Here is a 24,465-nt window from a genome sequence, read left to right as displayed (position 1 = left end):
CCAGTAGCTCCACAGACCGTCCACTAAATCATGATGTCCAGCATACATAATTCAACAATCTACAGTATTGAGATATTCAGTAATGGGAGCGTGAGAAAGTTAGCTCTGTTGTCTGCATGTTCAGTCATCAGAAGTCTCCGCCTCCTGCGTGGCGGTGGCTTCTCAGGTCTGTCCGGTCCTCAGTATGTTCACTGGGTTCTCTGAGCTCCCTGAGTTCTCAGGGGCTGGCTGTAGGGCTGGGTTACACCTCTCTCAATCCTCCCCTCAGGTCCCTGCACACTGTGTTTTTCTTCCCTGTCCTGGGCAGCGCACACACTCACATACACACACCTTTCTTTTTCCCTGGATCCACCATCCTGGGCTGAGAAGCCTGGAGAGAGGGTGGCAAGGTTTGGAGAAACCGTTGGGACGATAGTGAATCTTCACCATGGCTAGATTCTTCATGATCTTCAGAAGCTTGGTCCTGTTGCAGGCGCTCTGCTTGGCCTTATCACAAGTGGTGAGTTTGGCTGCGCTTACTTTTTCTTGATGCTGGATGATCTTAGTTTTGCTGTCAAGTAAGATCATGTATCTTGGAGTAAATCTTAAGGATTGAGATATGATTTACCATGGATGGGACTGAATTTGTATTAATTTCTCAATTCATATTCATACTATAGTTGACTAGTTTGGTAGATGACTTTTGATCCTCAAAGTTGCAAGATTTTAGACTGTTGAGTTTTTTGAGTAATCTTCTAAAAGTTTACTTAAGTGGCTATATACAGCATGAAGGCCTGGCATTGAGCAATATAGCACTCAGGGCTATCTTCTGATTCTGAAAGCTTAAACAATTCAGTTTCAGTAACTGAAATGAGTAAATGGAGACCCGCTGAATAAAATATGAAGCAGAAAGTGAACATCAGACAAATAAACAGAGAGAGGAAAAGGTGGAAACAGAGAGATTACAAAGAGCCCATTGAAAATACACTGAAGCTGCTATTCAAACAGACATAGAATAACACATACTTGTTACATTTTAGATGTGCCTCAGAGAAAACCACCTCAGAGAAAAGCTCATATGCAATAAAATGCAATGGACCCAATGAATGCGTACTTATTTTGAGTCCACCATCTTATAAACTCATGCATTGAAAAACAGATCTATCTTTGATGGTGAATGGGGGAGGGTCTGAGTAAACATTCCCAGCCCGTCTTTTCCCACCCCGGATGCCGTGATCTTCTAGCCAAGGCCTTTAATTTGGTTTTCATCTCAAACCTTGTTCTGTCTATCAAATTTAAGTAAACAGTGTCAGCTAAAACTAAAAGCTAAAGTCATTTTCAGTAACCTGGAATAAAATAAGCTGTAAATAATATGCTTGAAAAATTGAATAAATGAACTATTTAAAAAATAATAAAAAATGTCAAAAGCACATTTCAAAATTGCTAAAACATTTGAAAACTGAAAATATAAAATGATCTAATTAAAAATATTAATAAATACTATAATAGCATATAAATACTTGTATGATGTCACAATTACAGAACAATATAGGATTTATTTGTTTGTTTATTAGAGAGATTCAACTAATTTGGTAAATTAAGGGGTTCATTTTTTTAATTGTTAATAATAATTTGCTAGGTTTGTGGAAGTTAAATATAGAACGCTGTTTATATTAAAGCGATTGGCGGTGCACATCAATGGAAAGGCTTCAGTATTGCTGAAATTGAAAACTCTGTGTTTAATTTTAGACCGGTCCACCTGGACCCCAGGGCCCTCCTGGTCTCCCTGGTCCCGCTGGAACGCCCGGTGCCGACGGCATTGATGTGAGTATTGGAGCCGCTTGGCTGCACCACAGGTCGAGCTGGTACAAAGACAGTCATTGTGCACCTGGTTTCATGGGCCCCAAGTTCATCTGCACTACCAAAATCTTGCCAATAGAGGGCGCACAAAATAAAAATAATCACACAAAAGGGTTCTGTTAGAGGGTTGCCTCTTTCCCATATTGAGAGAGAGAGAGAGAGAGAGAGAGAGAGAGAGAGAGAGAGAGAGAGAGAGAGAGAGAGAGAGAGAGAGAGAGAGAGAGAGAGAGAGAGAGAGAGCTAGTAGATGTTGGTTATTTGATACGGTTGTGGCCTAGTATAAAGTATAAAGACACTCAGCAGGATATACAACGAGCCAGAACTGATACATAGCATATAAAAACAGAAACAGGATCCCAGCGTTCTCCCATGAGCTTCTACAAATAGATTAGGATATTTAGATTTTATAGTCATTAATAGGGATATATGCATAAAGGGAGATATACAGAACTCTGACGCCAAAATTATTTTAAAGTTGACTTTATAAAGAGGTCAGGCTGGAGGAGGAGCTTGTTTGTGGGCAGGGTTTTACATATGCTACATTCATTTATTTACTTTTTTATATACATTTCTTTGACATTTTATATAGGTCTATACTAGATGCTAGCTTTTGCAAAGGCTGTGAGAATTGAGGTTGAATGTTTCAGATTAAGTTATCGTTACTAAGTTGATATATTTATTGTACTCTTGTTGTTTTGTTTTTTTTTTTGCAAAAAGCATTATTATTAATTGCCTGAAATTTTGCTATAAGAAACTGGATGTTTTTTTGTTTGTTTGTTTTTTTTGTTGTTGTTTTTTTGTTTTTTTTTTGTCTGTTAATTTGTCCCATTATTTATATTGTCTAACAGTCCATCTTTGCTACTTTTATTTCCCTTTATAGGGTGAGAAGGGTCCTCCTGGACCTCTCGGACCACCAGTAAGTGACTAATCCAGTTGATCATAAATTTACATTTTATATATTTACATAACCATTTAAAGGTAAAATTAAATGCCTGTTTTATATTTTCATATATATTAAAATGGCATTTATTATATATTTATTCAAACGATTAATTTCGATTAATCGCATCCAAAATAAAAGTTTGTGTTTATTTGGGTGCACTGTGTATAATTATTTTGGATATATATATATATATATATATATATATATATATATTTAAACACACATGCATGTATATTTTTAAAAAAAATATTTATATATAAAATATGTATATTTATATATAATATAAATTATACATAAATCTATATACAGTATATATATGAAAATATTTCTTATTTCTTATAATATATAATATAATATAATATAATATAATATAATATATACAAGCATGTGTGTGTAGACAATAGTTATATAGTAATAGTAATATATATACACAGTGCACCCACATATATTATGTAGACACAGACTTTTATTTTGGATGTGATCAATCATGATTTATCCTTTGACAGCCCTAATTTATTTATTATACATACTTAATTTTCAGCATCATTACTCCAGTCTTCAGTGTCACATGATCCTTCAGAAATCATTCTAATATGCTGATTTGCTGCTCAAAAAGCATTTATGATTATTATTATCATCAATTTTTAAAACATTTTTTTCTTTTTTTTCCCCATGATTCTTTGATGAACAGAAAGTTCAAAAGAACAGCATTCATTTGAAATAGACAAAGTAAAAGTAATTTTTAATTAATTAAAAAATCTTACTGATCCCAAACTTTTGAACGGTAGTGTAGGCTATATGAATTTATATGAATCAGCGTCATTGCAACATTGCAACAAACATGCTACACGTAGTTACTAATAACTATAAATATGCATAAACTAACCCTAAAGTAAACCCATATGCTAACCCTTTACTACGTACATGCAGTTACTTAATATTACTCAGTACTTAAATGTATAATTACAATGTAACAAAGACACCTTAAAATAAAGTGTAACCAATTTATCCAATAAAAATAAATGCATTTATTTTGCATCAAAGTCAAACTCAAAGAACTGAGTGTATTATTAAACTATTTAAACTTGTTCATGCGTGAATCACTTAACAGGGTCAAAAGGGAGAGGCAGGTGAACCTGGTCCTGATGGATCTCCAGGGGAGGATGGCATTGATGTGAGTGACACACCTACAATTCAAGAATTCGATTCATAATGAATAATGACATTTTATATCCTGTTCTGATGAAGGTTATTCACACCTACGCTCTGACATGTTGGCGTGAGCCTGAGAAAAGAGATCTTGGTCATAATGAGCAAGACTTTCTCAGTCACATGCTAAGAAGCAAACATTCCTTATTGGATTTACCACTTAATCTGTTCTGGAATTTCAGTCCCTGGGTTTCCTCTCTCTGAAATGTTTGTACTAAGATGTATAAAAGTATCTTAAAAAAATTGTACTGAATGGATCTTTACGTAGCCTATTAAATTTTCTGCTTATGAATCAAGTCATTGCCATTATATAGTGCTTGATACAATACAAATTGTATCAAAGCAGCAAAATAATGATAAATGTTGCAAACAAAATTCTGCTGTAAAGAGCTGTGTACAGTTCGGTAACACTTTACTTGAAGGGGTGTGCTTAAATATGACACCTTCATAATCATGAGATGACATGACATGTATGTGACAACCATCATAAAGTGTCATTCGCTCAGTTATGACATTGTTAATTTAAATATAAGATTGTTTGAGATGTCTTTGTTATGACACCTTGACATAAGCCAATACATCATAACCCTGTCAGTGTCTTTGTCATGACAACTTGACATTTCTAAGACAACACAACCTGTCATAAACATGATATAGCAGATTAATTATTAAATTTAAGAAAGCACCTAGCTTTATTGGTTAGCATTACATTAAAATGTTCGTTTGACATTGGCTGTCATGAAGCCATTATAACATTTTAATGACAAATTCAATGAGTACCAATGTAGTTTAGAAAAATATTCATGACACAGTTATAATGGCCTCATGACAGCCAATGTCAAAGCCAACCACATGACAGTTTAACTTAATTTAATGTCATAAGTTGTCATGACAAAGACACTGACAGGTTATGATGTATTGGTTTATGTCAAGATGTCATAACAAAGACATCTTAAACAATGTCATATTTGCATTCAAAATGTCATTATTGAGTGAAAGACACTTAAATACAGTTGTCATAAACATGCATAAACCCTATTTCATATTCAAGATATGTCATATCAGGTGTCTTGCCAGTCTTATGAACACCCCTTCAAGTTAAGTGTTACCTAAAGTTCATCTATAAAGCAGTGATGTCATCAGCCAGCTCAGTTCAGTGCTCATCTGCTAGTGTCAGTACATATTGCTGAACATTAAGTGTCCCCAACTAAATCACCTGCATAACCCGGTCTTTGAATCATCTTAGAGGTGTTTACATGACTTAGTGAATGATTCTAAATGATTATTATTCTGAAGGCTTGTTTTCCTCTGTTATCTCTCCAGGGTTTGATTGGTGCTAAGGGTGAGAGGGGTCCTCGTGGTAATCCTGGACCAAAGGTGAGGAATTTATATATTATTTTTCTTCATATACGCAGCACACACACACAATCTACTCTATTCTAGTGGGCAATCAGTTGGCCAACTAACACACGATACAAACGCACACAACATATATTTAAATTCCGGAAATGTGATGATAGAGGACAATGACTGAAACGAATATCATGAATAATGAATGTCATGTACGCATACTGAGGTTGTTATGAATAATATATCATATTTTCCGTCATTGTTAGTCTAAAATCGTATAAAGAAAGGAACGCATCTAATTCCACATGATGTTTTATTGATTTTCACAGGGTCAGCCAGGGCCGGGTGGACCACCAGGGCGACGTGTAAGTATAAAAAATATGTACGGAATTTGTTGAACAAAAATAATGCTGCGAATCCATCACTTGCAGTTTCTCAAACTATTCAACAGGGGACGCTGTAGTACACAAAACAGTATGAACTACAATTACGCTCTGTTGCTCATCTTGTTTTTTGTTTTTTTTAACTTCAGGGACCCGGACTGCCTGGACTTCCTGTAAGTAAGCCAATTCACAAGCCATTTTTCTTCCTTATCCTCATTATTCCAAGTAAAACTGGGTCAATCGGTTTCACAAACAAGGTTTTAAACACTAGTCCCAGACTAAATGACGTGTTTGAACTGTTTTGACTGAAAGCATCTTGCACTCTCACAATCAAGATGCACACCAGCATTTTTGTTTCTATAGAACGTTTGTTAAAGCTATTTAAATGTCCTAATTAAATTAAGACGTAATCCTGGCTTAATCTAAGTCATATCTGTGGAACCAGGCCTCAGTGAATAAAATGTAGGGTGGGATCTTTGGTAGTTGGAGGGGTTGATACCATAAGGATTTGTGATGTCAGCCATGAATGAGAAGATTACAAAAACAGTTTTAGGCTACTCCGCTACTAGAATAACATGCACCAATGAATCTTGCCCTGTGAATATGTATGACAATTATACATGAGCTTTGACTTCTGAACAGATGTTCAAAGTGATTTGTTTTTTTAAACATTTTCTCAAATGCAATTTCAGTGAGAATGATTTGTGCACTTTTACTGTTTGCTTGAACACTATTGTGCTTGCTCTGAAGGTTTTTGCAGTGCAAACCGTACAAAACCATAGGCGATCTTAGCCAACACAGGTTTCTTTTGTTGTTAGATCTGACAGCACACGCTTCTTGTGTATTGGATGAATAAACAAGTGTCTAATTTCACTGCTCATAATCTCATTACAGGGAGCACCAGGCCCCATTGGACTTCCTGGACAAATTGGGCCTACTGGGCAAAAGGTGGGTCCTAATAACATGATCTTTCCTGGTTAGGAGTGCTGTTCATACCTAACCATTGCTAGCTAAGACAACTGTTTTTGTTGTAGCAAATAGTTTTAGTGGTAAAACATCACTCTGTAAACCCATTTAATTTAATGGATCACTGAACTGATGCATACTTGCACTCACATCTTTCATCACAGGGTGTCATGGGAAGTCCTGGACCTCCAGGATTACCCGGACCTGCAGGCAAGCCTGTAAGACACAGTAATGTTTCATTTACTTCACTTTGAAATGTAGTCTTGTCAAGTGAAACCACAAAATCTAATTCTGTGTATAAAGCTGTAGTAGGGCTGATAATAAATCAGTGTCAGAACAGTGTAAAATGACATCTCATCTCATACTGCATTTCTGAGCGTACGTTTTATTTCATTTTCTCCTCCATTTCATTTCATTTCATTTCTTGAAGGCATCCATTTGTGATCTGCTTAAGAACCTTTTCAGTCCATGATAAATAAACTCTCCAAATATATTTATTTATTCTAAGCCACCTGCAATCTTCTTTTTCAATTTATTTATGTCATTGTCATTTTCAGGGTCCACCAGGAAAGTTTTTGGGTTTAGAGGAAGGCAGCGCTGACTTCCAGGTAAGGTTGTGTCTGCAAACCATGACGTGCCACAACTTTTCCAGCAGTCTGAATTCCAAAGTATATTCTTATTCATTATTTCCATAGACATAAAAAAGGCTGTAATTAAAGAGCTTTAATCCTTAAACAAAACCAGTCAGCTCCAAAATGAATAATAGCATCAAAACATTTGACTTAATGCAAAAAAGTATGTGAAAAATGGGAATGAATCAACAGCAAATCATAAAATTACAAAAGGAAACAATTATGTATAATATATAAATAGCAATATATGGCAACATCGTGATAGAAAAATAACTTCTTAATATATTTTTGTTTGTCTTTTTGACTTGTTTTCCAGTAAAAATTAAAGATAAATTTACATTATTTATGAAGATGGTAGGATGATAATATTTTATATTGCTTTTAATATTTATATTTATTTATTTTTGGAAAATTAGACAAAAAAAAATTAAGAAAGCTTTTTATGAATAAACTAAAAAATAAAACAAAAAGTTTGTTGGAAAAAATCATATATATATATATATATATATATATATATATATATATATATATATATATATAAATGTACTGTATATAAATTATAATTTTTTTATTAGATATATATTTATATCTTATTTCGCATATCTTTTTGGCTTACTTATTATTGTCCTCTCAGAATTTTCCCTTCTCTGTATTTGTTCTGTCAGAGTTTGCCCTGTTATATGCTTCACACCCCTCATTGATCTCAGTGTTCATAGATGTTCCTAATGAGCTTCATTAAATGGGTGTCATCAAAGGCTCCTGCCCATTAGCACCTATCTGGATCCAGAATCCGAGCAGGTCCCATGGGCTGTGATCTGCAGCCAGCCTGCCAGGAGTCTGCTCAGCACTGGGGGTTGTGGGATCACGTGGCAGACTGGTTGACTGCTTTTCCTCCGGCCTAGAGCCCATCTGGTGCCCTGTACTGTCTGGATCAATCCGTATCATCCATTTACTGCAATTAGAGGGCTTGGTGATCTGAGATCTAGAAAAAATATCCAAGCCCTTGCTGCCCTTTTTTACTCAGCCGTGAGGGTTTGAGTTAAATAGATCTGACAGTGATTGTTTAGCCTGTGTGATTTAGTGTTGTTCTTTTTTAATCCAATGTTGCCACTGTGTGTTCTAGTGTCCAACCAACTGTCCACCTGGGCCGAAGGGTCCTCAGGGCCTACATGGAGTGAAGGTTAGAATTTAAAATCTCTATTTTGTGAATAAACACATGAATAAAGTGCTTAGTTCACCCCAAAAAAATAAAATAAATTCTGTCATCATTTACTCACCCTGAAGTTCCAAACCTGTATCTTTCTTCTGCTGAACACAAAAGAAGACATTTTGAAGAATATGGGTAATCAAGCAGTTTATGAGTCCCATTGACTTCCATAGTACTGGAAAAAATACTGTAGAAGTCAACGAGGCCCATCAACTGTTTGGTTACTGCCATTCTTTAACATATCTTGTCTGTTCAGCAAAGTAAGACATTCAGGTAAATGCATCAGAAATTTCTATTTTGGGTGAAATATCCCTTTAATGGCATCACAAGGGTCAAGCTGCAACCCCCCATGACTATATTAGCAAAATATCACAGCCTTGAGTGCTTTATTGCTTTTATATTTAGCAAAACTAAAAATAATTTTAATAATTTTATGTACATTGGGAAATGCACTTAGTGTCATCCTTCTGCTAGGACCACAAAGGTGTTTTCTTTACTATACTTGTGCATGGAAGGATGTATTGACCCATCAGCGTCTGGGACTGGAACTATTAGTTTACTATGATATTTTACAAAGTTGTATAATTTAATGGCTGATCCTGAAATTATATTCTTTACAGGGACATAAAGGTCGAGTTGGCGCATTGGGAGACCCAGGAAGCATTGGAAAATTGGTATGTTTTTCTGTCTGATATATATTTTTTTAAATACATTATTTAATAATTAGAATATTTTATTTGTTTTAAATATAAAAATTGATTATTATTAATTATACATACAATTTATAATTTAGTCATTTAAATATTCAAGAATTTTAAATATTCAAATTATTATTATTATTATTATTATTATATAATTAACAACAACAAAATATTATCTTTTAAATAAAAAAAACTTTTAATAATTTAAAATGTAAATAAATTTATATTATTATTATTAGCAATAACAATAATAATGGTAATAATACAATATTTTAACATAATTCTTAATTTTTTCAAAATTTAGAAAAAATTCTATTATTTTCGTTATGTTGATTGGCTTGATTTTTCTTGAATATTTAAATGAATATTCATTTAAATATTCAAGATTCTTAAATATTACAATTATTATTATTATTATATTATTAACAACAACAACAAAAATAATATATATATATATATATATATATATCATTTAATAAAAAAAAGCTTTTAATAATTTAAAATGTAAATCAATTTATATTATTATTAACAATAACACTAATAATGGTACAATATTTTAACATACTTCTTATTTTTTTCAATATTTAAAAAAAAATATATATTATTTTGAAAAAGTTCTTAGAAGATTGGTTATGTCTTTGACCTGACCTGTCAGCATACTTGAACATTTTGTTTTATTTTAGTAATAGTCACACTGGTAGGCCAAATAGTGCATACACTTTGCAACCACAAAGGGGAGCATGTGAGCGCCCTCCGGATTCATAAAAAAAGACAAATGCAACACAGCACCTTCTAACTTTAAACTTCATAAACCTCATATCACACAATGTAGAACAAGAAAAATACTGATTGGTTGGTAGAGTAAAATAAACAATATTTCTTATTATGCATCATGCTTTGAAGGGTCCAGTATCTCCCCCCCAAAACACATACAGCATGCAGAGCAGGATTATGAGCTAATGAAGCCCCTCAAGGCGTATAACTGCCTCTAATCTGGGTGTGACTCGCAGACAGAACACATTGACCCAGATGAAAGGAAATAGGGGGCCGGCAGGTACTGAGAAGATACTTGCCTGTGAATTAATCAGACTTAATGAGCCCCTCAAGGACATTAGAATGGACTACAGGGACAGAGCGGATTTGGTCATAATTCAGAGCACGACTGTCTTGGGGAAGTGTTGAATTTAAAGTCGGCATGAAATGAAAGTTGTGACAGTCTTTTCTTCCCTATTGTGACGTATATTAGAGTGAAATGGCTTCTGGAATGAGAATTTCCTATCAAATTCAGGACACACATATCTGAAAATTTGTCATATATTTAAACAAATAACTTCAAAGTGACAAGCCACACAAAATCCCAAAATAAAAGGCCATTTTGTTTCTTTCAAATGCAAATATGTGTTTCATCCTTTTATTCTCCATCCTTAGGGTACAAAGGGTGATGTCGGAATCTCTGGTGAACAGGGAATACCAGGCCCTCCAGTAATGTATTTATTTCTGTTCGGGTTATTTTATAATTTAAGCCTATGTTGCTGTTACCTAATTGCAAGTAATTTTTAGTAGTACATTTTATGAAGGTCTTAAGATCACCTGTGAAATAAAATGTCTGCTTGTCTCTACAACAATCACTTTAGGGCCCTCAAGGTCTGAGAGGATATCCGGGAATGGTGGGACCCAAAGGCGAGACGGTGAGTCACAGTTCCCGAAATATTACTCGTTATCTGTTTATGTCTAAATATGATTTTGACTGGTCTGAAGAGATACACGCCTACACAAGGATACATAGCAGATGGTGTCCGACTGTCCGTGTTGTTATTATTGCTAACTAAAACTACAACTTTTTTGTTAGTTAAAGGGGTCATGCACTTTTTCAAGTTGATTGTACTGAAATGTGTGTTGGCAATGCCTATACACAACCATCATGATTAAAATCCATCCAGTGTTTTTGTTTTAATCTCCTTATATGTTTTCCCCCACCTCAAATCGAGCCGTGACGTCACACGGTCGGACGCCCCTCCCCCGATTGTTGATTGACAGCAATAGTCCGTAATTGATGATATGCTGGAGCTGAATGGCGTCTAAGCGATTGTGTTGTTCTGTTCTTGTGTGTAATAATGAACACAGCAGTCATTTTGATGTTCCTAAATCCGAACCGCTGAAGATGCAGTGGCGGAGTTTTGTTTTTGAAGGGAATATTCCCCACGATCAACGTCAATGTGTTCATGTTTGCGCGAATCATTTCTTACCCGACTGCTTTATAAACGAGGGTCAGTCTAAAGCTGGTTTTGCTAAGAAACTGCTCCTGAAAAAAAGAATCGGCACCAACTATTCATGTCCCTGCTGCACCTACAGAAAAAGTGAGTGTAAAGTTTTATTAACCTTTATATTAACGTTAAAGCTACACTGTAACTCTTTTAGTATATTCTTAGCTAAAAACACTTAGTTCTTTAAAAAATATATGTGCTCATTCAGCCCGTTCTTATGCTTTATCGTCACATAGAACGCTATATGACAAAACGGTGCTATACTACGCACATGGCACCCTTTATCGTTAATATTCACGCGAACCCAAGGCGTCATAAATCCTTTAGCGTAATATGAGACTACCCTACCCTACCCCACACCTAAACCTAACCATCACAGCGTGTGTTATATTAACGATAACGGGTGCCATGTGCGTAGTATAGCGACGTTTTGTCATATAGCATTCTATATGACGCTAAAGGATGAGAATGCGTTGGCTCATTAATGTATATTTACTTCATTCAAGTAATAAAGTATTCTCGTGAGTGTATAATATGCCATAGAAAATATATACGGGTAAGGGGTTCTAATGTCGGTCGCCATGTTGCCCCTCCATCTTGAAAGTACATTAGCCAAAGAGGGACACACCCTTTAATTCAAGCTTTGCCTTTTGCGTTTACATTTGAGTTAACACTCATGGACGAGGTCGAACTGGAAGCCATATTAATCTTGGACTACATTGGCCACCGTAGGAGATAAAATGAAAACGGAATTGAGAGGAACAGAAACTAATATTCCCTGGATGGTCATATACCTTTTCACTGCTATATGGGGGTAAAAATCACACAGTGTAGCTTTAATCTTTGCAAATCGCTTGCACGCTTCGTGTTGAATGCCGCTAAGGTTTACACTCAGGGTCAGGGAACATTACGGTATGTTTTCTATGTACGACGTTTTCAATTTAATTCATAATCCAACCCGATCTCACAGGAATTTGTACGAATTTTACTAGGTGGCTAATTCGTAACAATTCGTACGACCTCACTCGTACGAATTAGTCCGATTTTGCTAAATCGTGCATATTTTACGAATTAGCCAATTCGTATGAATTCGTACGAATGACCTACCCCTGACACCGACCCTAAAGATAACCGTCACGTGGGTTTAGACAAATCGTACAAACTCGTACGAGTGAGGTCGTATGAATTAGTACGAATTAGCCACTTTTGAATCACTCGTACGAATTTGTACGAATTGGTCGTGAGATAGCGTAGCATAATCCCATATTTCAGACTGATCTCATGAAATGGCGTATGTATGACATCAATTCGTATTTCCATTTTTGGCATTCTATCAACACGCATAAATGCTTTTCAGCGTATTTATGAAGGCCGTTGACTTATTGTTAAATTACTGTATATATAAATATATGACCTACCCCAACCCCAACCCCGTGTGTTATTACAAACGGAGTACGTATACATCAGTAAACATATTGCGTTCGTACATCTCACTAAGTTACTCTAACATTACCCTGCCAGTACACAAAGATAGATCAAAGTGACATTATGTTAACTAACCATTCAGAAACGTCCTTTTCGAGCCTTAATTGTCGAACTTCGTTGCAGCCGTCATCTTGTTCGGGGTCCGACTCCGGTTCGAACTGATACGGTTGCACAGATGTGTCCTCAGAGACTCTCGCTGCCATTCACTCTCCAAAATATACCCTCAACTGTTGTCAAGGCAACACTCTATGTGTTGTGTCAAAATCCCTGCAGAACAGAGGGGCAGAGTCAGCACAGCTCATTATCATTTAAAGGCATATGCACTGAAATGGTGTGCTGAAAACAGAGCTGTTTTTGACCAGGGAAAATGAGTGTTTTCTTACAATACTAATGAGAATTCTTAATTAAAGTATATTACAAACTTTTCTTTTAGACCCTAAAGAATCAAATGATCTTAATGAAAATGGCATCAAATGACCCCATAAAAAGTTGCAATTACCTGTTTTATTTTGTATTCAGTGGTGGAAACAAGCTTCCATATGCATCCATCAAATATGTGGTTAATTTTATTACACAGTCTTTGTGTGTGAGATGAGATGATAATTTTGCCAGGCAGTTTTAAATTTAGACATTTTCATTTAAATAAGCTTATTATATTAAACGTATAACTTATTGTGAATTTTAGCTTCCCCACTGAATTGTACATCGGCTCGATTTGCATACATGGGTTTTTATTATATTCTGAAAAAAAAACAAAAAAAACAAACAAAAAAAAAACAGTGGAATGTAAACAAACATTGCACAACTTCAATTATATTTGTAGGACAGCAAATCTCCATTGACTTTGTTTTACAATTTGTTAAAAACTTTAAAGTGATTTACTTCTGTGACAGGGACCACGTGGTTACAAAGGCATTTCAGGACCAATCGGCATCCCTGGACGCCCTGTAAGTCAGAAAGTCTGGTGTTAATACATTTCATTCTCCTGACTGACAAAAATACATTTAAATTATAAGCTTTCTGTGCAATGCAGGGTGAAGAAGGACCCCAAGGACCACCTGGAGATCCTGGTGACAAAGGTGACATTGTAAGTATTAGTAATATTATTCACATCTTTCATCCAGACATTCATTTATCATTCTAGTTATCAAACTATTCATCAATATATCGATTAATTTGTGTAGGGAGAACTTGGCATACGAGGGCCTCAGGGAGTGGTCGGAAAGAAGGGAGAGAATGTAAGTTAAAAGATGGGCCATTTAAATGCAATTTAAAACAGGTCCGCAAAACTTATGCTCTTAATCTTTTGATGAATGTTCCCTGTCAGGGTCTTCCAGGAATTGATGGAAAAGATGGTACTCCTGGCATCCCAGGAATAAAGGTATGGATGACTCTTTTTCAGCTCGTAAATCAATTCTCACAGCAGCAATCATTATTCAAGGAGACACATGACATATGTAAAAGATAATGCATAATGCAGTCAGAGTGACCAAATCTTGTTTCATCCAGAAGGGGGTTCTTTTTGCAATATATAATGTCCAATATAAATGCAAAAAATAAACAAAAATGAATTATAATGAATTAATGAATGCTGCACTTTCCTATCCCTGTTTTTAAGGGTGCTTCAGGACAAAATGGAAGACCTGGAGCTCCTGGTCAACAGGGAGATGCTGTGAGTAAATTTCATACTTCATTATCCTTTCCGTATCATATACACAGTAATTATCATCATTAAAGTTTCAAGGAAACTTTCTCCATCTTCCTCACATCTATCCATTGTATTTCCTTTGTTAAATTATGATCATTACATATAAAAAGTAGAAGTTTCGTGTATTTTCTGCCTACAGTAGCATTCTTGCCCTCACTATTTTGGAGCTTAAACCACCTTGAAATTGCTCTTGCTATTAACTATTCATCATCATCAAACATGACTCTCCTGGCGACTTGGGGTAATGGAGCATGCTGGTTATGATACAAAACATCACAACGTACCTGCGCAAGCCATAACACAGGCACCCTCGCTAACAGGATGAGTTATTGCAGCTATGTTCTGATATCAGCACAAAGTAAAGGACAGACATGGAGCTGTCCACGGAGGCCTGCAGGGGTCACTACATTCATCCTGCATGCTATTTTTCACATTTTGTAGGGTTTGCCTGGTATGCCTGGAGCCAAGGGTGAATTGGGAATTAAGGTGAGATCATGCAGAGATTTTATTTATTTATTTATTTATTTGTAAATTCCTACACGTTTTCTGTTGTTATTGTTGTTGAACTAGTTTTTGGGAAGTAACAGATTATATCTAAACTGGATTAGATTCTAAAAATTAAGAACTTGTAATTGGATTATATTAATTTTAAAAATGCTATTAATTAGATTAAAGTTAATTTTTTGTTGATTACATATTCATTCAATTATTCATAAGTGATTGATTTTCCGAAATTTACATTGCTCTTGACGTGCGGGTAAACAAATAAAATGTAAAATTTCAAAGTTTTTTATTGTTCATTTAATTTTTTACAATTTTGTGATTTAATTATTTGCTTTTCTTTAACTCACAAACCCCTAATGCACAAATCTTTTGTAGAATGTATTGCATTTTCTTTTGTGATACAAATACATTTACTGTATGTGATACACAAGTTAGGTCAAAAGTAATCCAAAATTAATCAAATAGTAGTCAGATATATGACCTAAATTGTAATCTAATGGATTATGTTACTAAATTTGTAATCTGTAACAGACTACAATTTATAATGAATCTACCCTGCACTGACTATCCACTAGCGCCTCCATTCCATCTTTTCAACCATTTATTTGTTCTCGTTTGTGTTTAGGGTGAGACGGGATCTCGCGGTTCAATGGGAATGCAAGGCCCTCCAGGACCTCAAGTATGTCATATCAATCAAGGACACTGGTTTACAAATAATCCAAAATTTATTTTTTTTTTTTTTTGGCTTCTCGTGATGTTTCTTTTTCTCTCAGGGAGAACCTGGTCCTCCAGGTGAAGCTGGCATGGAGGGAGTCCCAGGGCCAAAGGTCAGATTCCATGCTTATTGACAAATCATTTCATTAACATTGAACAAAACGCTCTTTTCTTACCTTTTTAATTCTTGTCTGATAGGGTGACAGGGGTGAAAGAGGACCAGTTGGGCCTTCTGGTATAATTGGCCTGCCTGTAAGTTTCGTGATTAATATTTTCCTTATTTTTCTATAATCAGGGTTCCCGGGGTCATTGAAAACCTGGAAATATTTTTGAAGGATTTGTTCAAATAAACGCTAACACTTTACTTGAGGCCTTTATATATATAATGCATCAGAAAAGTATAAATAATATACATTTGTAATGCATTATTTTCATAAATGATCATAGCACTCGATTAAATGTGAATCAATTTACATCCTTTTTGGTATTCTCTAGCCATTATATAAAAAAAAGAATTATCTATAATTTATATCAATAGAAATTATAGACTCTTCATTTATTTGTAAGTGGGCGAACTTACAAAATCAGCATGGGGATCAAACTTCTTTTTTGAGTCTATAAAATGATCTTAATTCTATAATCAAAAGCAATAACAGTGATTGTTTTATTTTATATATATATATATATATATATATATATATATATATATATATATTGTCATATTCACTTGTCTTGTGTGTTTTACCTGCAGGGAAGTAAGGGAGAGAGGGGGCCAATGGGCATCCCAGGTGGTCAGGGTTTAACTGGAACTAAGGGTGACAAGGTTTGTGACCATATGATGAACACAATAATTAGTAAATGAACTGAGGTTATTTCAACTGGTACATTGATAAGGTCTGACCACATGGGGGCAATCTTCACTCATGATTTGACTTTTCTAGTAGAGGACATCTATGCTCTTAGATAATTCATGTCCATGTTTCCAAATAATACTCCTCAATTCAATATGAAATAACCTCTTATAGACACTTTAATGTCTGTTGTCCTTTAATCTACAATATCCTTGCCGTTTAATACATTGAATGATGGCGGTAAAAGCCAGTTGATTTAGTGTGCTCAGAGAGTTTACGGTAAAATAAGATATTACCAACAATAAATTGGTATCCATTAGAGCTGACACTGAGAGATATCTGATGTACAATCGCATCTACTTACAGGGATTTCAAGGCAAAGTGGGATCAAAAGGAGACGTTGTGAGTACACCCTCAGATAAATACATACACATATTTATGGAGTGAAATAGAAACCATACATCACAGTCCAAATCACAAAAGATAACAACTTAAGGTGACATTGATGGATCTCACCTGCTTCTTTCACAGGGTAATCCTGGTGTAGAGGGACTGGCTGGGGAGAAAGGAGAGAAGGTAAATAAGTCTTGTAGCCAGATGCATTTATTTAATAGATTGGTTCCAGAAGACTCCTGTTCATCTTAAAATTGCGTTTCTCCATTTAACAGGGACAATCTGGGGAGCCTGGCCCTAAGGGACAGGTAAGGACAGCGTGAAGAACACAGATAATGCTAAATGAAATGTGTAATTTAGTTAGATTCAGCTTTATTTGTTTGTTTTACAATAGGGCAGGACATGACAAACTATCTTGAAGGTGAATTTTGTCAGTTCTTTGTTTTGAAATACGTCATGCCGCCCTAGTTTTGTGAGCACTTTAACACAAGTCATTCTGACGTGTGTACTTTTGGCCCAAGCCGCCCAGCCAATGGCGTGAGTTAGGGGCGGGACTACTCTTTTGTCCTATAAATGGAAGGAGGTATATCAGACATGTTCATGGCAGTGTTGTTATTAACTAACTAAAACTAAAATGATGGAGAAAAAAAGTAATTTACATAAATCTGAAATAAAATAAACATTAATATTAAATAGAAAGCTTCAACTTAAAAAATAAAACTAATTAAATTAGAAATGTTGAAAAATTTGAAAAAAAAGCAAATTCTAAATATTAATCAATTTTATAGTAGTATATAAATAATAATTAACATGGTTTATGGGACATGTTCAGGAAACCTGTTTGGAAATAATCGTTTTGCTCAGACCTATTATTATTATGATTCTTTTGCCCAAAACTACCAGACTAATAATGTTAAATTGGCAGACTGTAAAGCATGAAATAAATAAATATAAATTATTTTTATTATCTGTTTTGTAATTTACATTTACTTCGGACTTTATTAAGTTTTGCCAAATTAACTGATTCTTAATTTATATATTTTATAATCTGCCGATTTTCCACCAAAAAAAGGCAAGTACCACATGAAAATGTTAAAATTGTTTTTCCTTTCTTATTTTGTACCACTAGTGGTTCAGAAATGAAACACTTCACCTTTAAGATAATGTTTTTTTTTTTAACTTAAGCATTATTTTTGTACACTCAATAGTGAACCTCCTAGTTTCTTTATTTTCTCAATGACTGCCTCCTCTATCAACAGCAAGGTGTGACTGGTGATCCAGGGTACAACGGCCCAACCGGAGATCCTGGGAAGCCAGGAGACCAGGGTCCCGCAGGCTTACCTGGTCCACGTGGCCTTTCTGGAGAAAGAGGAGTTCCAGGGATGCCAGGAATACAAGGAACAGCTGTGAGTTTTTCAACAAAACCTCAAGAACAATTTCCATCACAGCTTTCCCAACCTATATTAACCAACAAACAATTATTTTTACCAGAGAGCAATTATGCCTCAAATCTACTCAACTAAAGTATAAGTATGAGTAAAGTATAAGTAAAGTATAAATAGTATAAGTAAAGTAAATAAAGTATTGAGTATAAAGAGCTGTGGTCACTATTTACTTTCATAATATGGAAAAGAGCAGCTTGGACATTTTTCTCAATATCTCCTTTTGTGTTCCACAAAGTCAAACAAGTTTGACATAAGGATAAAGGATGACAAAATGTTCATTTTGGGGTGTGCTATCTTTTTTTTATGACTTTGCTTTTCAGGGTCGTGATGCTACGGATCAACACATTATTGACGTGGTCCTGAAGATGCTTCAAGGTGAGAAACAATCATTGTTCTTTCCATAAATGGCAGCAATCCAAATTGGCTGCAATCAGTGTGTCAGAAAGAGGGCAGCTGTAATCTATTGCGCTAAATCTACAGTACTCTTCATCCTTCAGAATGTATCAATGTGCAACTCTTCCCTCCTCAGGGACAGCTTTCCTGCCAAACACTATTTATCAGTTTCTCCAAATTGACTTCCACACAGTTCTGTTTTCTCTGGGATTGTCAGGCTACGCTCTCTGGCCTTCTATTTTGCAAGAGAGAGATGACCTGAAGTTGCCCGCGATAACCCTTGTTGGCTCCCATCGTTTCACAATGTAATCCCTCAACCTTGCCATTGCAAACGTACCTCCGCTTATACAGCCACAAACTCACGTGAAGCGAGAGGAAAGATTTCTTTTTCGTTCCCCATAGGGAATCAGATTAGATGTGGAGATTTGGTCAGTGTCACACATTGAGAACTGGTACAACAGATGAACGTCCAGCTCTGGGTGGTTATCTTAACGATATTTACCCAAAGTTGCACCCGGTGAGATGTGATTGTGTGCTAAGCGAAGGGTTGACACTATTTGCGGGGATTCTTTTCAGGGTCGAGCGCCCGAGTCTCCACACAGAACACATTTTTGCATTCCACTGTGCTAGCCTATTGATTTCCAATGTAAATTTGGCTAGATGGATTTGACTGCTGCACATGAGACTGTGTTCTAAAAATGCAGCGCTCATGTTTTACCCCTTTCACTGCCATTTCATGTTTTTGCATTCCAATGATTTGCTTTTCCATTTATTTATTTTTTATTTAAATATGCATTAGATCAGGGGTTCTCAACTCTGGCCCTTGAAGGAGTAGTTCACTTTAAAAAAAAAAAAAAATGCTGATAATTTACTCACCCCCATGTCATCCAAGATGTCCACATCTTTCTTTCTTCAGTTGAAGAGAAATTAAGGTTTTTGATGAAAACATTCCTGGATTTTCTCCATATAATGGAATTCAATGGGAACCAAATGGTTCAAGGTCCAAGTGAGAGTTTCAGTACAGCTTTAAAGGGCTTTAAACGACACCAGGATGTAATACATGACAAGGATGTAATACACTTGGGTACGACGTGTATGTAGACTGTGCGATGATGGCACATATTAAGTCTACGACGCAAGTTAGTGTAGAAAAATAAAACATCATTAGCATGCGCTAGTTGTAAACAAATAGAGCACAACAAATCACACGTCACACTGTGTTGTTTACTGTATGTATGTTGAAAAAGAGAGGAGGAAAAGGAGAATATGGATACAGTCATGGCTAGGGAAAAGAGGCTAACTTGGCATGCCAGTTTAGCAAATGCAGCTTTAGGTAAGTAGGTTTAAGTTTTAGTGCCATTTCGTTGATCAATACACCATTTCATGTTGCGTGTTCATTGTTAGTTAGTAGACGACGGTCGTAGCAGCAAACACTGTGAGATGATTATGCTAATGAGTGTACCTTCACTGTACACTCAACGGCTGTTAGAATTTGCTCACTCGTTTTCCTTCACTACTTCAAGTGGACAGTATTAGTGGACTAACGTAGGGAATAGTGATTGAGGGTTGATTTCGGATTCAGCCTTTGATTAGCTGGTTCAAGTGCGTTTAATAAGCATTGGAGCCAACCCCTTCAAATCATTGGCCTTCCAGGAACTGAGTTTGACACCCCTGCCCTACATTTTTTTCTTTTTTTTTTCATCCCACTACAGTATCTCGTGTTCATAAATGCAAAAATACATGCTGCCTGAACTCATTTTACTTCCATTCTTCTGACAGAAAAGTTAGCGGCGGTAGCAGTGAGCGCGAAGAGAGCAGTACTTGGGGGAGCAGGCGTGATGGGACCTCCAGGTCCTCCAGGACCACCAGGATCTCCAGGACCCCAGGGTCCTCATGGACGGACAGGTGGCCGTGGCGTTCCTGGCGTGATCGGGAGCCCAGGCCAAATAGGAAACACTGGCCTTAAAGGTTCAAAAAAACTTCTAAATGTAGATCTACCTCGATAAAATTCTGTCAGTTAACCCAATAGCTGTATATCATCCCCATGTTTCTTTTTCTTGCAGGGAAAAGGGGTGCAAAGGGAGAAAGAGGAGATCTCGGACGCCCACACGCTGGGCAACCGGGACCACCTGGTCTGCCAGGTAAGTTCAAACTACACCCACCTTTAAAGTCCCTTGAAGGTGAGTTGGTTAATTAAGTGGCCCATCCTGCTCTCTCACAGGTCCTCCAGGTCTTGACGGTGTGGCACGCGATGGTAGGCCAGGTGAGCGAGGACCACAGGGTGCAGCGGGTGAGGCGGGCCGTCCTGGAAAAGCTGGTCCTGCTGGTCTTCCTGGATTTTGTGAAGCAGCTGCATGTTTGGCAGCATCAGCCTACACTTCTCCCAGACTACAAGAGGCAGGAACAGTGAAGGGCCCATCCACTTAATTTAAGCCCTCTACTGGGGCATAAGAACATCTGGGAGAGAGAAAGAAAGGGGAGATAAGCATGGAAAGAGAGGCACACAGCCTTCTCTTCATTGGACACATGGTGAGGGGGAGGGAACAGCCGTTGCCTGACATTGTGAATTATTTTTGTGTGTTAGGATATGGGATATTTTAGTGTGCATATGTATGAGTCGACATCTATGGAAATGAAGTTTTAAGGTGGCAATGTTAGCCAAAGCTGCTCTGTCCCACCTCACAATACAGAGAGAGGTGAGAACATTGCCAGTGACATCACCGATGACATCATCATCATCATGCACCATGGACTAGAAGAGCTGTGAGAATGACATTCAAACAAAGGTGCTGTTTTTGTTACTAATATTTTTGTTTTATGATTTTCAAGCCAGGAAACTCCCCTTTAATTGAACCAATAAAAGAGTATTAAAAGCTACTTTATTAATAGATTCATTTACCTTATGCTTCATTAAACCGCTTCCCCTGCTTGAGTTGATACACCGTGATTGAATCCGAAATCGCCCCCATACCCTCAGATAGTGTCCAAAATGTAGTGGATGTTATTGAGTGTTCTCATTCAATCCCAAAATGCAGCGACATAACGAGTGTACAGCCGATGTTCGTTCAACAGCTGTCCGAATTCGCTCAAATGAACTGCAGTGAATTAACATAGGGAATAGTGAATGAGGGTTTAGGGGGCGATTTCGGATTCGGCCCATGTGTACTTTATGTCCCCGTTTGAGCCATGAAGCAACCCCTTTGATCTGTTCTTCTACGTGAGATGGTGACGTGCTCCCATTAACTTTATCCTTGATTCCATGCTGTAAATCTTTGTAAATGTGTTTTAATTTTGTATGGAAAGGGTGGGATTGGAATAACAGATCCAAAGTTAATGGCTTTAATCAGCATTCAGGATCAAACTCCAAACATTGCTCAAACTGAATTGCAAACCTGTATGCCACTTCCAAGTTACTGTGTTATGTAATTAGAGAAGAACTGATTATCTTCATTAACAACTATTTATTGTTCTTTTTTTTTGGTTTGTCTGTAAACACAAGTTTTTTTGTTTTTGTTTTTTCTCTGTCTGGTTGTTCAGATTTACCCCCAATCAATAAAGAAGAAATTTTTGTAAAACTCAATGTTCTTCTGTATCTTGAACATCTGAGAGGAACAATGATTTTAACTTTCTTTAAACAATTTAAACTTTCTTTCTTCTGGATCTGACATCTTTTTTGCTGTAATAAAAGATATTCATTTTGATATCTAGCCTTGTTCATGATGAAACGCGGCATGCATTAAATTCACATGAATGCTATGGTATCTATTAATCCAAAACGCTTGATCGTTGTTAGTTTAAGCAAAGGAAATGAATTGATGTCATTTTTGAAAAAAAAAAAAAAAACATTAAACATGGTCAGCACCAATACTTAGGTAGACTGCTGTGGTGTTTAAACAATGCTTAATTGGTACTAAAGAGCCCAAAGTGTGCCACGAAAATATGTGCTATACTATTACACCATCAGCCTGGACCGTTGGATGTGGATTATGCCTAATTCTGATCCTACCACCTGTTTGTTGCAGAAGAGATCAAGACTCTTGAAAACAGGCAACGTTTTCCAATCTTCTATTGTCTAATATGTATGAGCCCGTATGAACCATAGCCTCAGTTTGCTGTTCTCAGCTGACAGCAGTGACACCGGTGTGATCATCTTCTGCTGTTGCCCATATGCTTTAAGGTTGGACGTATGTTCCAAGGCCTGGAGGAAAACCGGACTAATCCTCCTGAATCCGAGTTTCGTATTTGTATCATATTCTCCTCTCCAGTACCCTGGCATATACTTTTCCAAGGAGGCTGAGAAGTGTGATCCCCCTGTAGTTGGAACACACCCTCCAGTCCCCTTTCTTAAAAAGAGTGACCACCACCACAGTCAGCCATCCCAGAGACACTGTCCCCAACCGCCAGGCGATTTTGCAGAGGAGTGTCAGCCAAGACAGCCCCACAACATCCAAAGACTTGAGGTACTCAGGACGGATTTCATCCACCCCTGGTGTCTTGCCACCAAGGAGTTTCTTGACTCTCTCAGTGACTTCAGATAAGGTGATGGACAATTCCACCTCTGAGCCCTCAGCCTCTGCTTCCTCAATGGAAGACGTGACGACGGAATTGAGGATATTCTCAAAGTATTCTTTCCACCGTCTGACGACATCCCCAGTTGAGGTCAACAGCTGCCCACCTCCACTGTAAACAGCATTGGTAGGGACCTGCTTCCCTCTCCTGAGGCGCCGAACAGTTTGCCAGAATCTCTTTGAGGCCAGCCGATAGTCCTTCTCCATGGCCTCACCAAACTCTTCCCAGGCCCGAGTTTTCTCCACAACCACCCGGGCTGCAGTCCGCTTGGCCTGCCGGAAACCGTCAGCTGCTTCAGGAGTCCCACAAGCCAACCAGGCCCCATAGGACTCCTCCTTCAGCTTGACGGCATCTTTTACTTCCGATGTCCACCACTGGGTTCGGGGATTGCCCCCTTGACAGGCACCGGAGACTTATGGCCATAGCTGTAAGCGGCCGCAAGCGGGAGTTGAAGATCTCTCCGACAGGAGACTCCGCCAAATGTTCCCAGCAGACCCTTACAATACGCTTGGGTCTGTCCAACTTCCTTCCCCGCCATCGGATCCAACTCACCACCAGGTGGTGATCAGTTGACAGCTCTACCCCACTCTTCACCCGAGTGTCCAAGACATACGGCCGAAGGTCAGATGAAACAACCACAAAGTTGATCATCAACCTATGGCCTAGGGTGTCCTGGTGCCATGAGCATTGATGGACACCCTTATGCTTCAACATGATGTTTGTTACGGACAAACTGTAACTAGCACAGAAGTCCAATAACAGAACATTGCTCGGGTTCAGGTTAGGGCTTAGGTCGTTGAAGTCCCCCAGTAGAACGATGGCCCATAAGCACACACGACAGTGAGAGACCTATCCTCAACCTGTAGGTGCTGGGAAACGACCCTCTTGTTCACGGGGGAAATTCTAATG

The 24,465-nt window shown here is 37.1% G+C and overlaps 1 protein-coding gene across 1 annotated transcript; it reads left to right on the top strand.

The window, feature by feature from the left end:
• Positions 1 to 340: 340 nt before the first annotated feature.
• col9a2 (collagen type IX alpha 2 chain) lies at positions 341 to 21,429 on the top strand. Its single transcript, XM_039681170.2, has 32 exons — positions 341 to 499; positions 1,729 to 1,803; positions 2,720 to 2,755; positions 3,894 to 3,956; positions 5,315 to 5,368; positions 5,671 to 5,706; positions 5,874 to 5,897; positions 6,619 to 6,672; positions 6,855 to 6,908; positions 7,248 to 7,298; positions 8,446 to 8,502; positions 9,150 to 9,203; positions 10,659 to 10,712; positions 10,865 to 10,918; positions 13,873 to 13,926; positions 14,013 to 14,066; positions 14,164 to 14,217; positions 14,307 to 14,360; positions 14,598 to 14,651; positions 15,129 to 15,173; positions 15,817 to 15,870; positions 15,965 to 16,018; positions 16,104 to 16,157; positions 16,657 to 16,728; positions 17,123 to 17,158; positions 17,288 to 17,332; positions 17,425 to 17,457; positions 18,409 to 18,555; positions 18,915 to 18,969; positions 20,767 to 20,955; positions 21,051 to 21,128; positions 21,209 to 21,429. The coding sequence occupies exons 1-32, from the start codon at positions 428 to 430 to the stop codon at positions 21,412 to 21,414; spliced, it is 2,076 nt and encodes a 691-aa protein (XP_039537104.2). The 5' UTR covers positions 341 to 427; the 3' UTR covers positions 21,415 to 21,429.
• Positions 21,430 to 24,465: the final 3,036 nt, after the last annotated feature.

This window comes from Pimephales promelas, chromosome 18 (assembly GCF_988280905.1).
Source record: "Pimephales promelas chromosome 18, fPimPro1.hap1.1, whole genome shotgun sequence".
NCBI lineage: Eukaryota > Metazoa > Chordata > Actinopteri > Cypriniformes > Leuciscidae > Pimephales > Pimephales promelas.
Note: the sequence above shows the minus strand (reverse complement) of the source record. Positions and strands in the feature narration are given on the sequence as shown.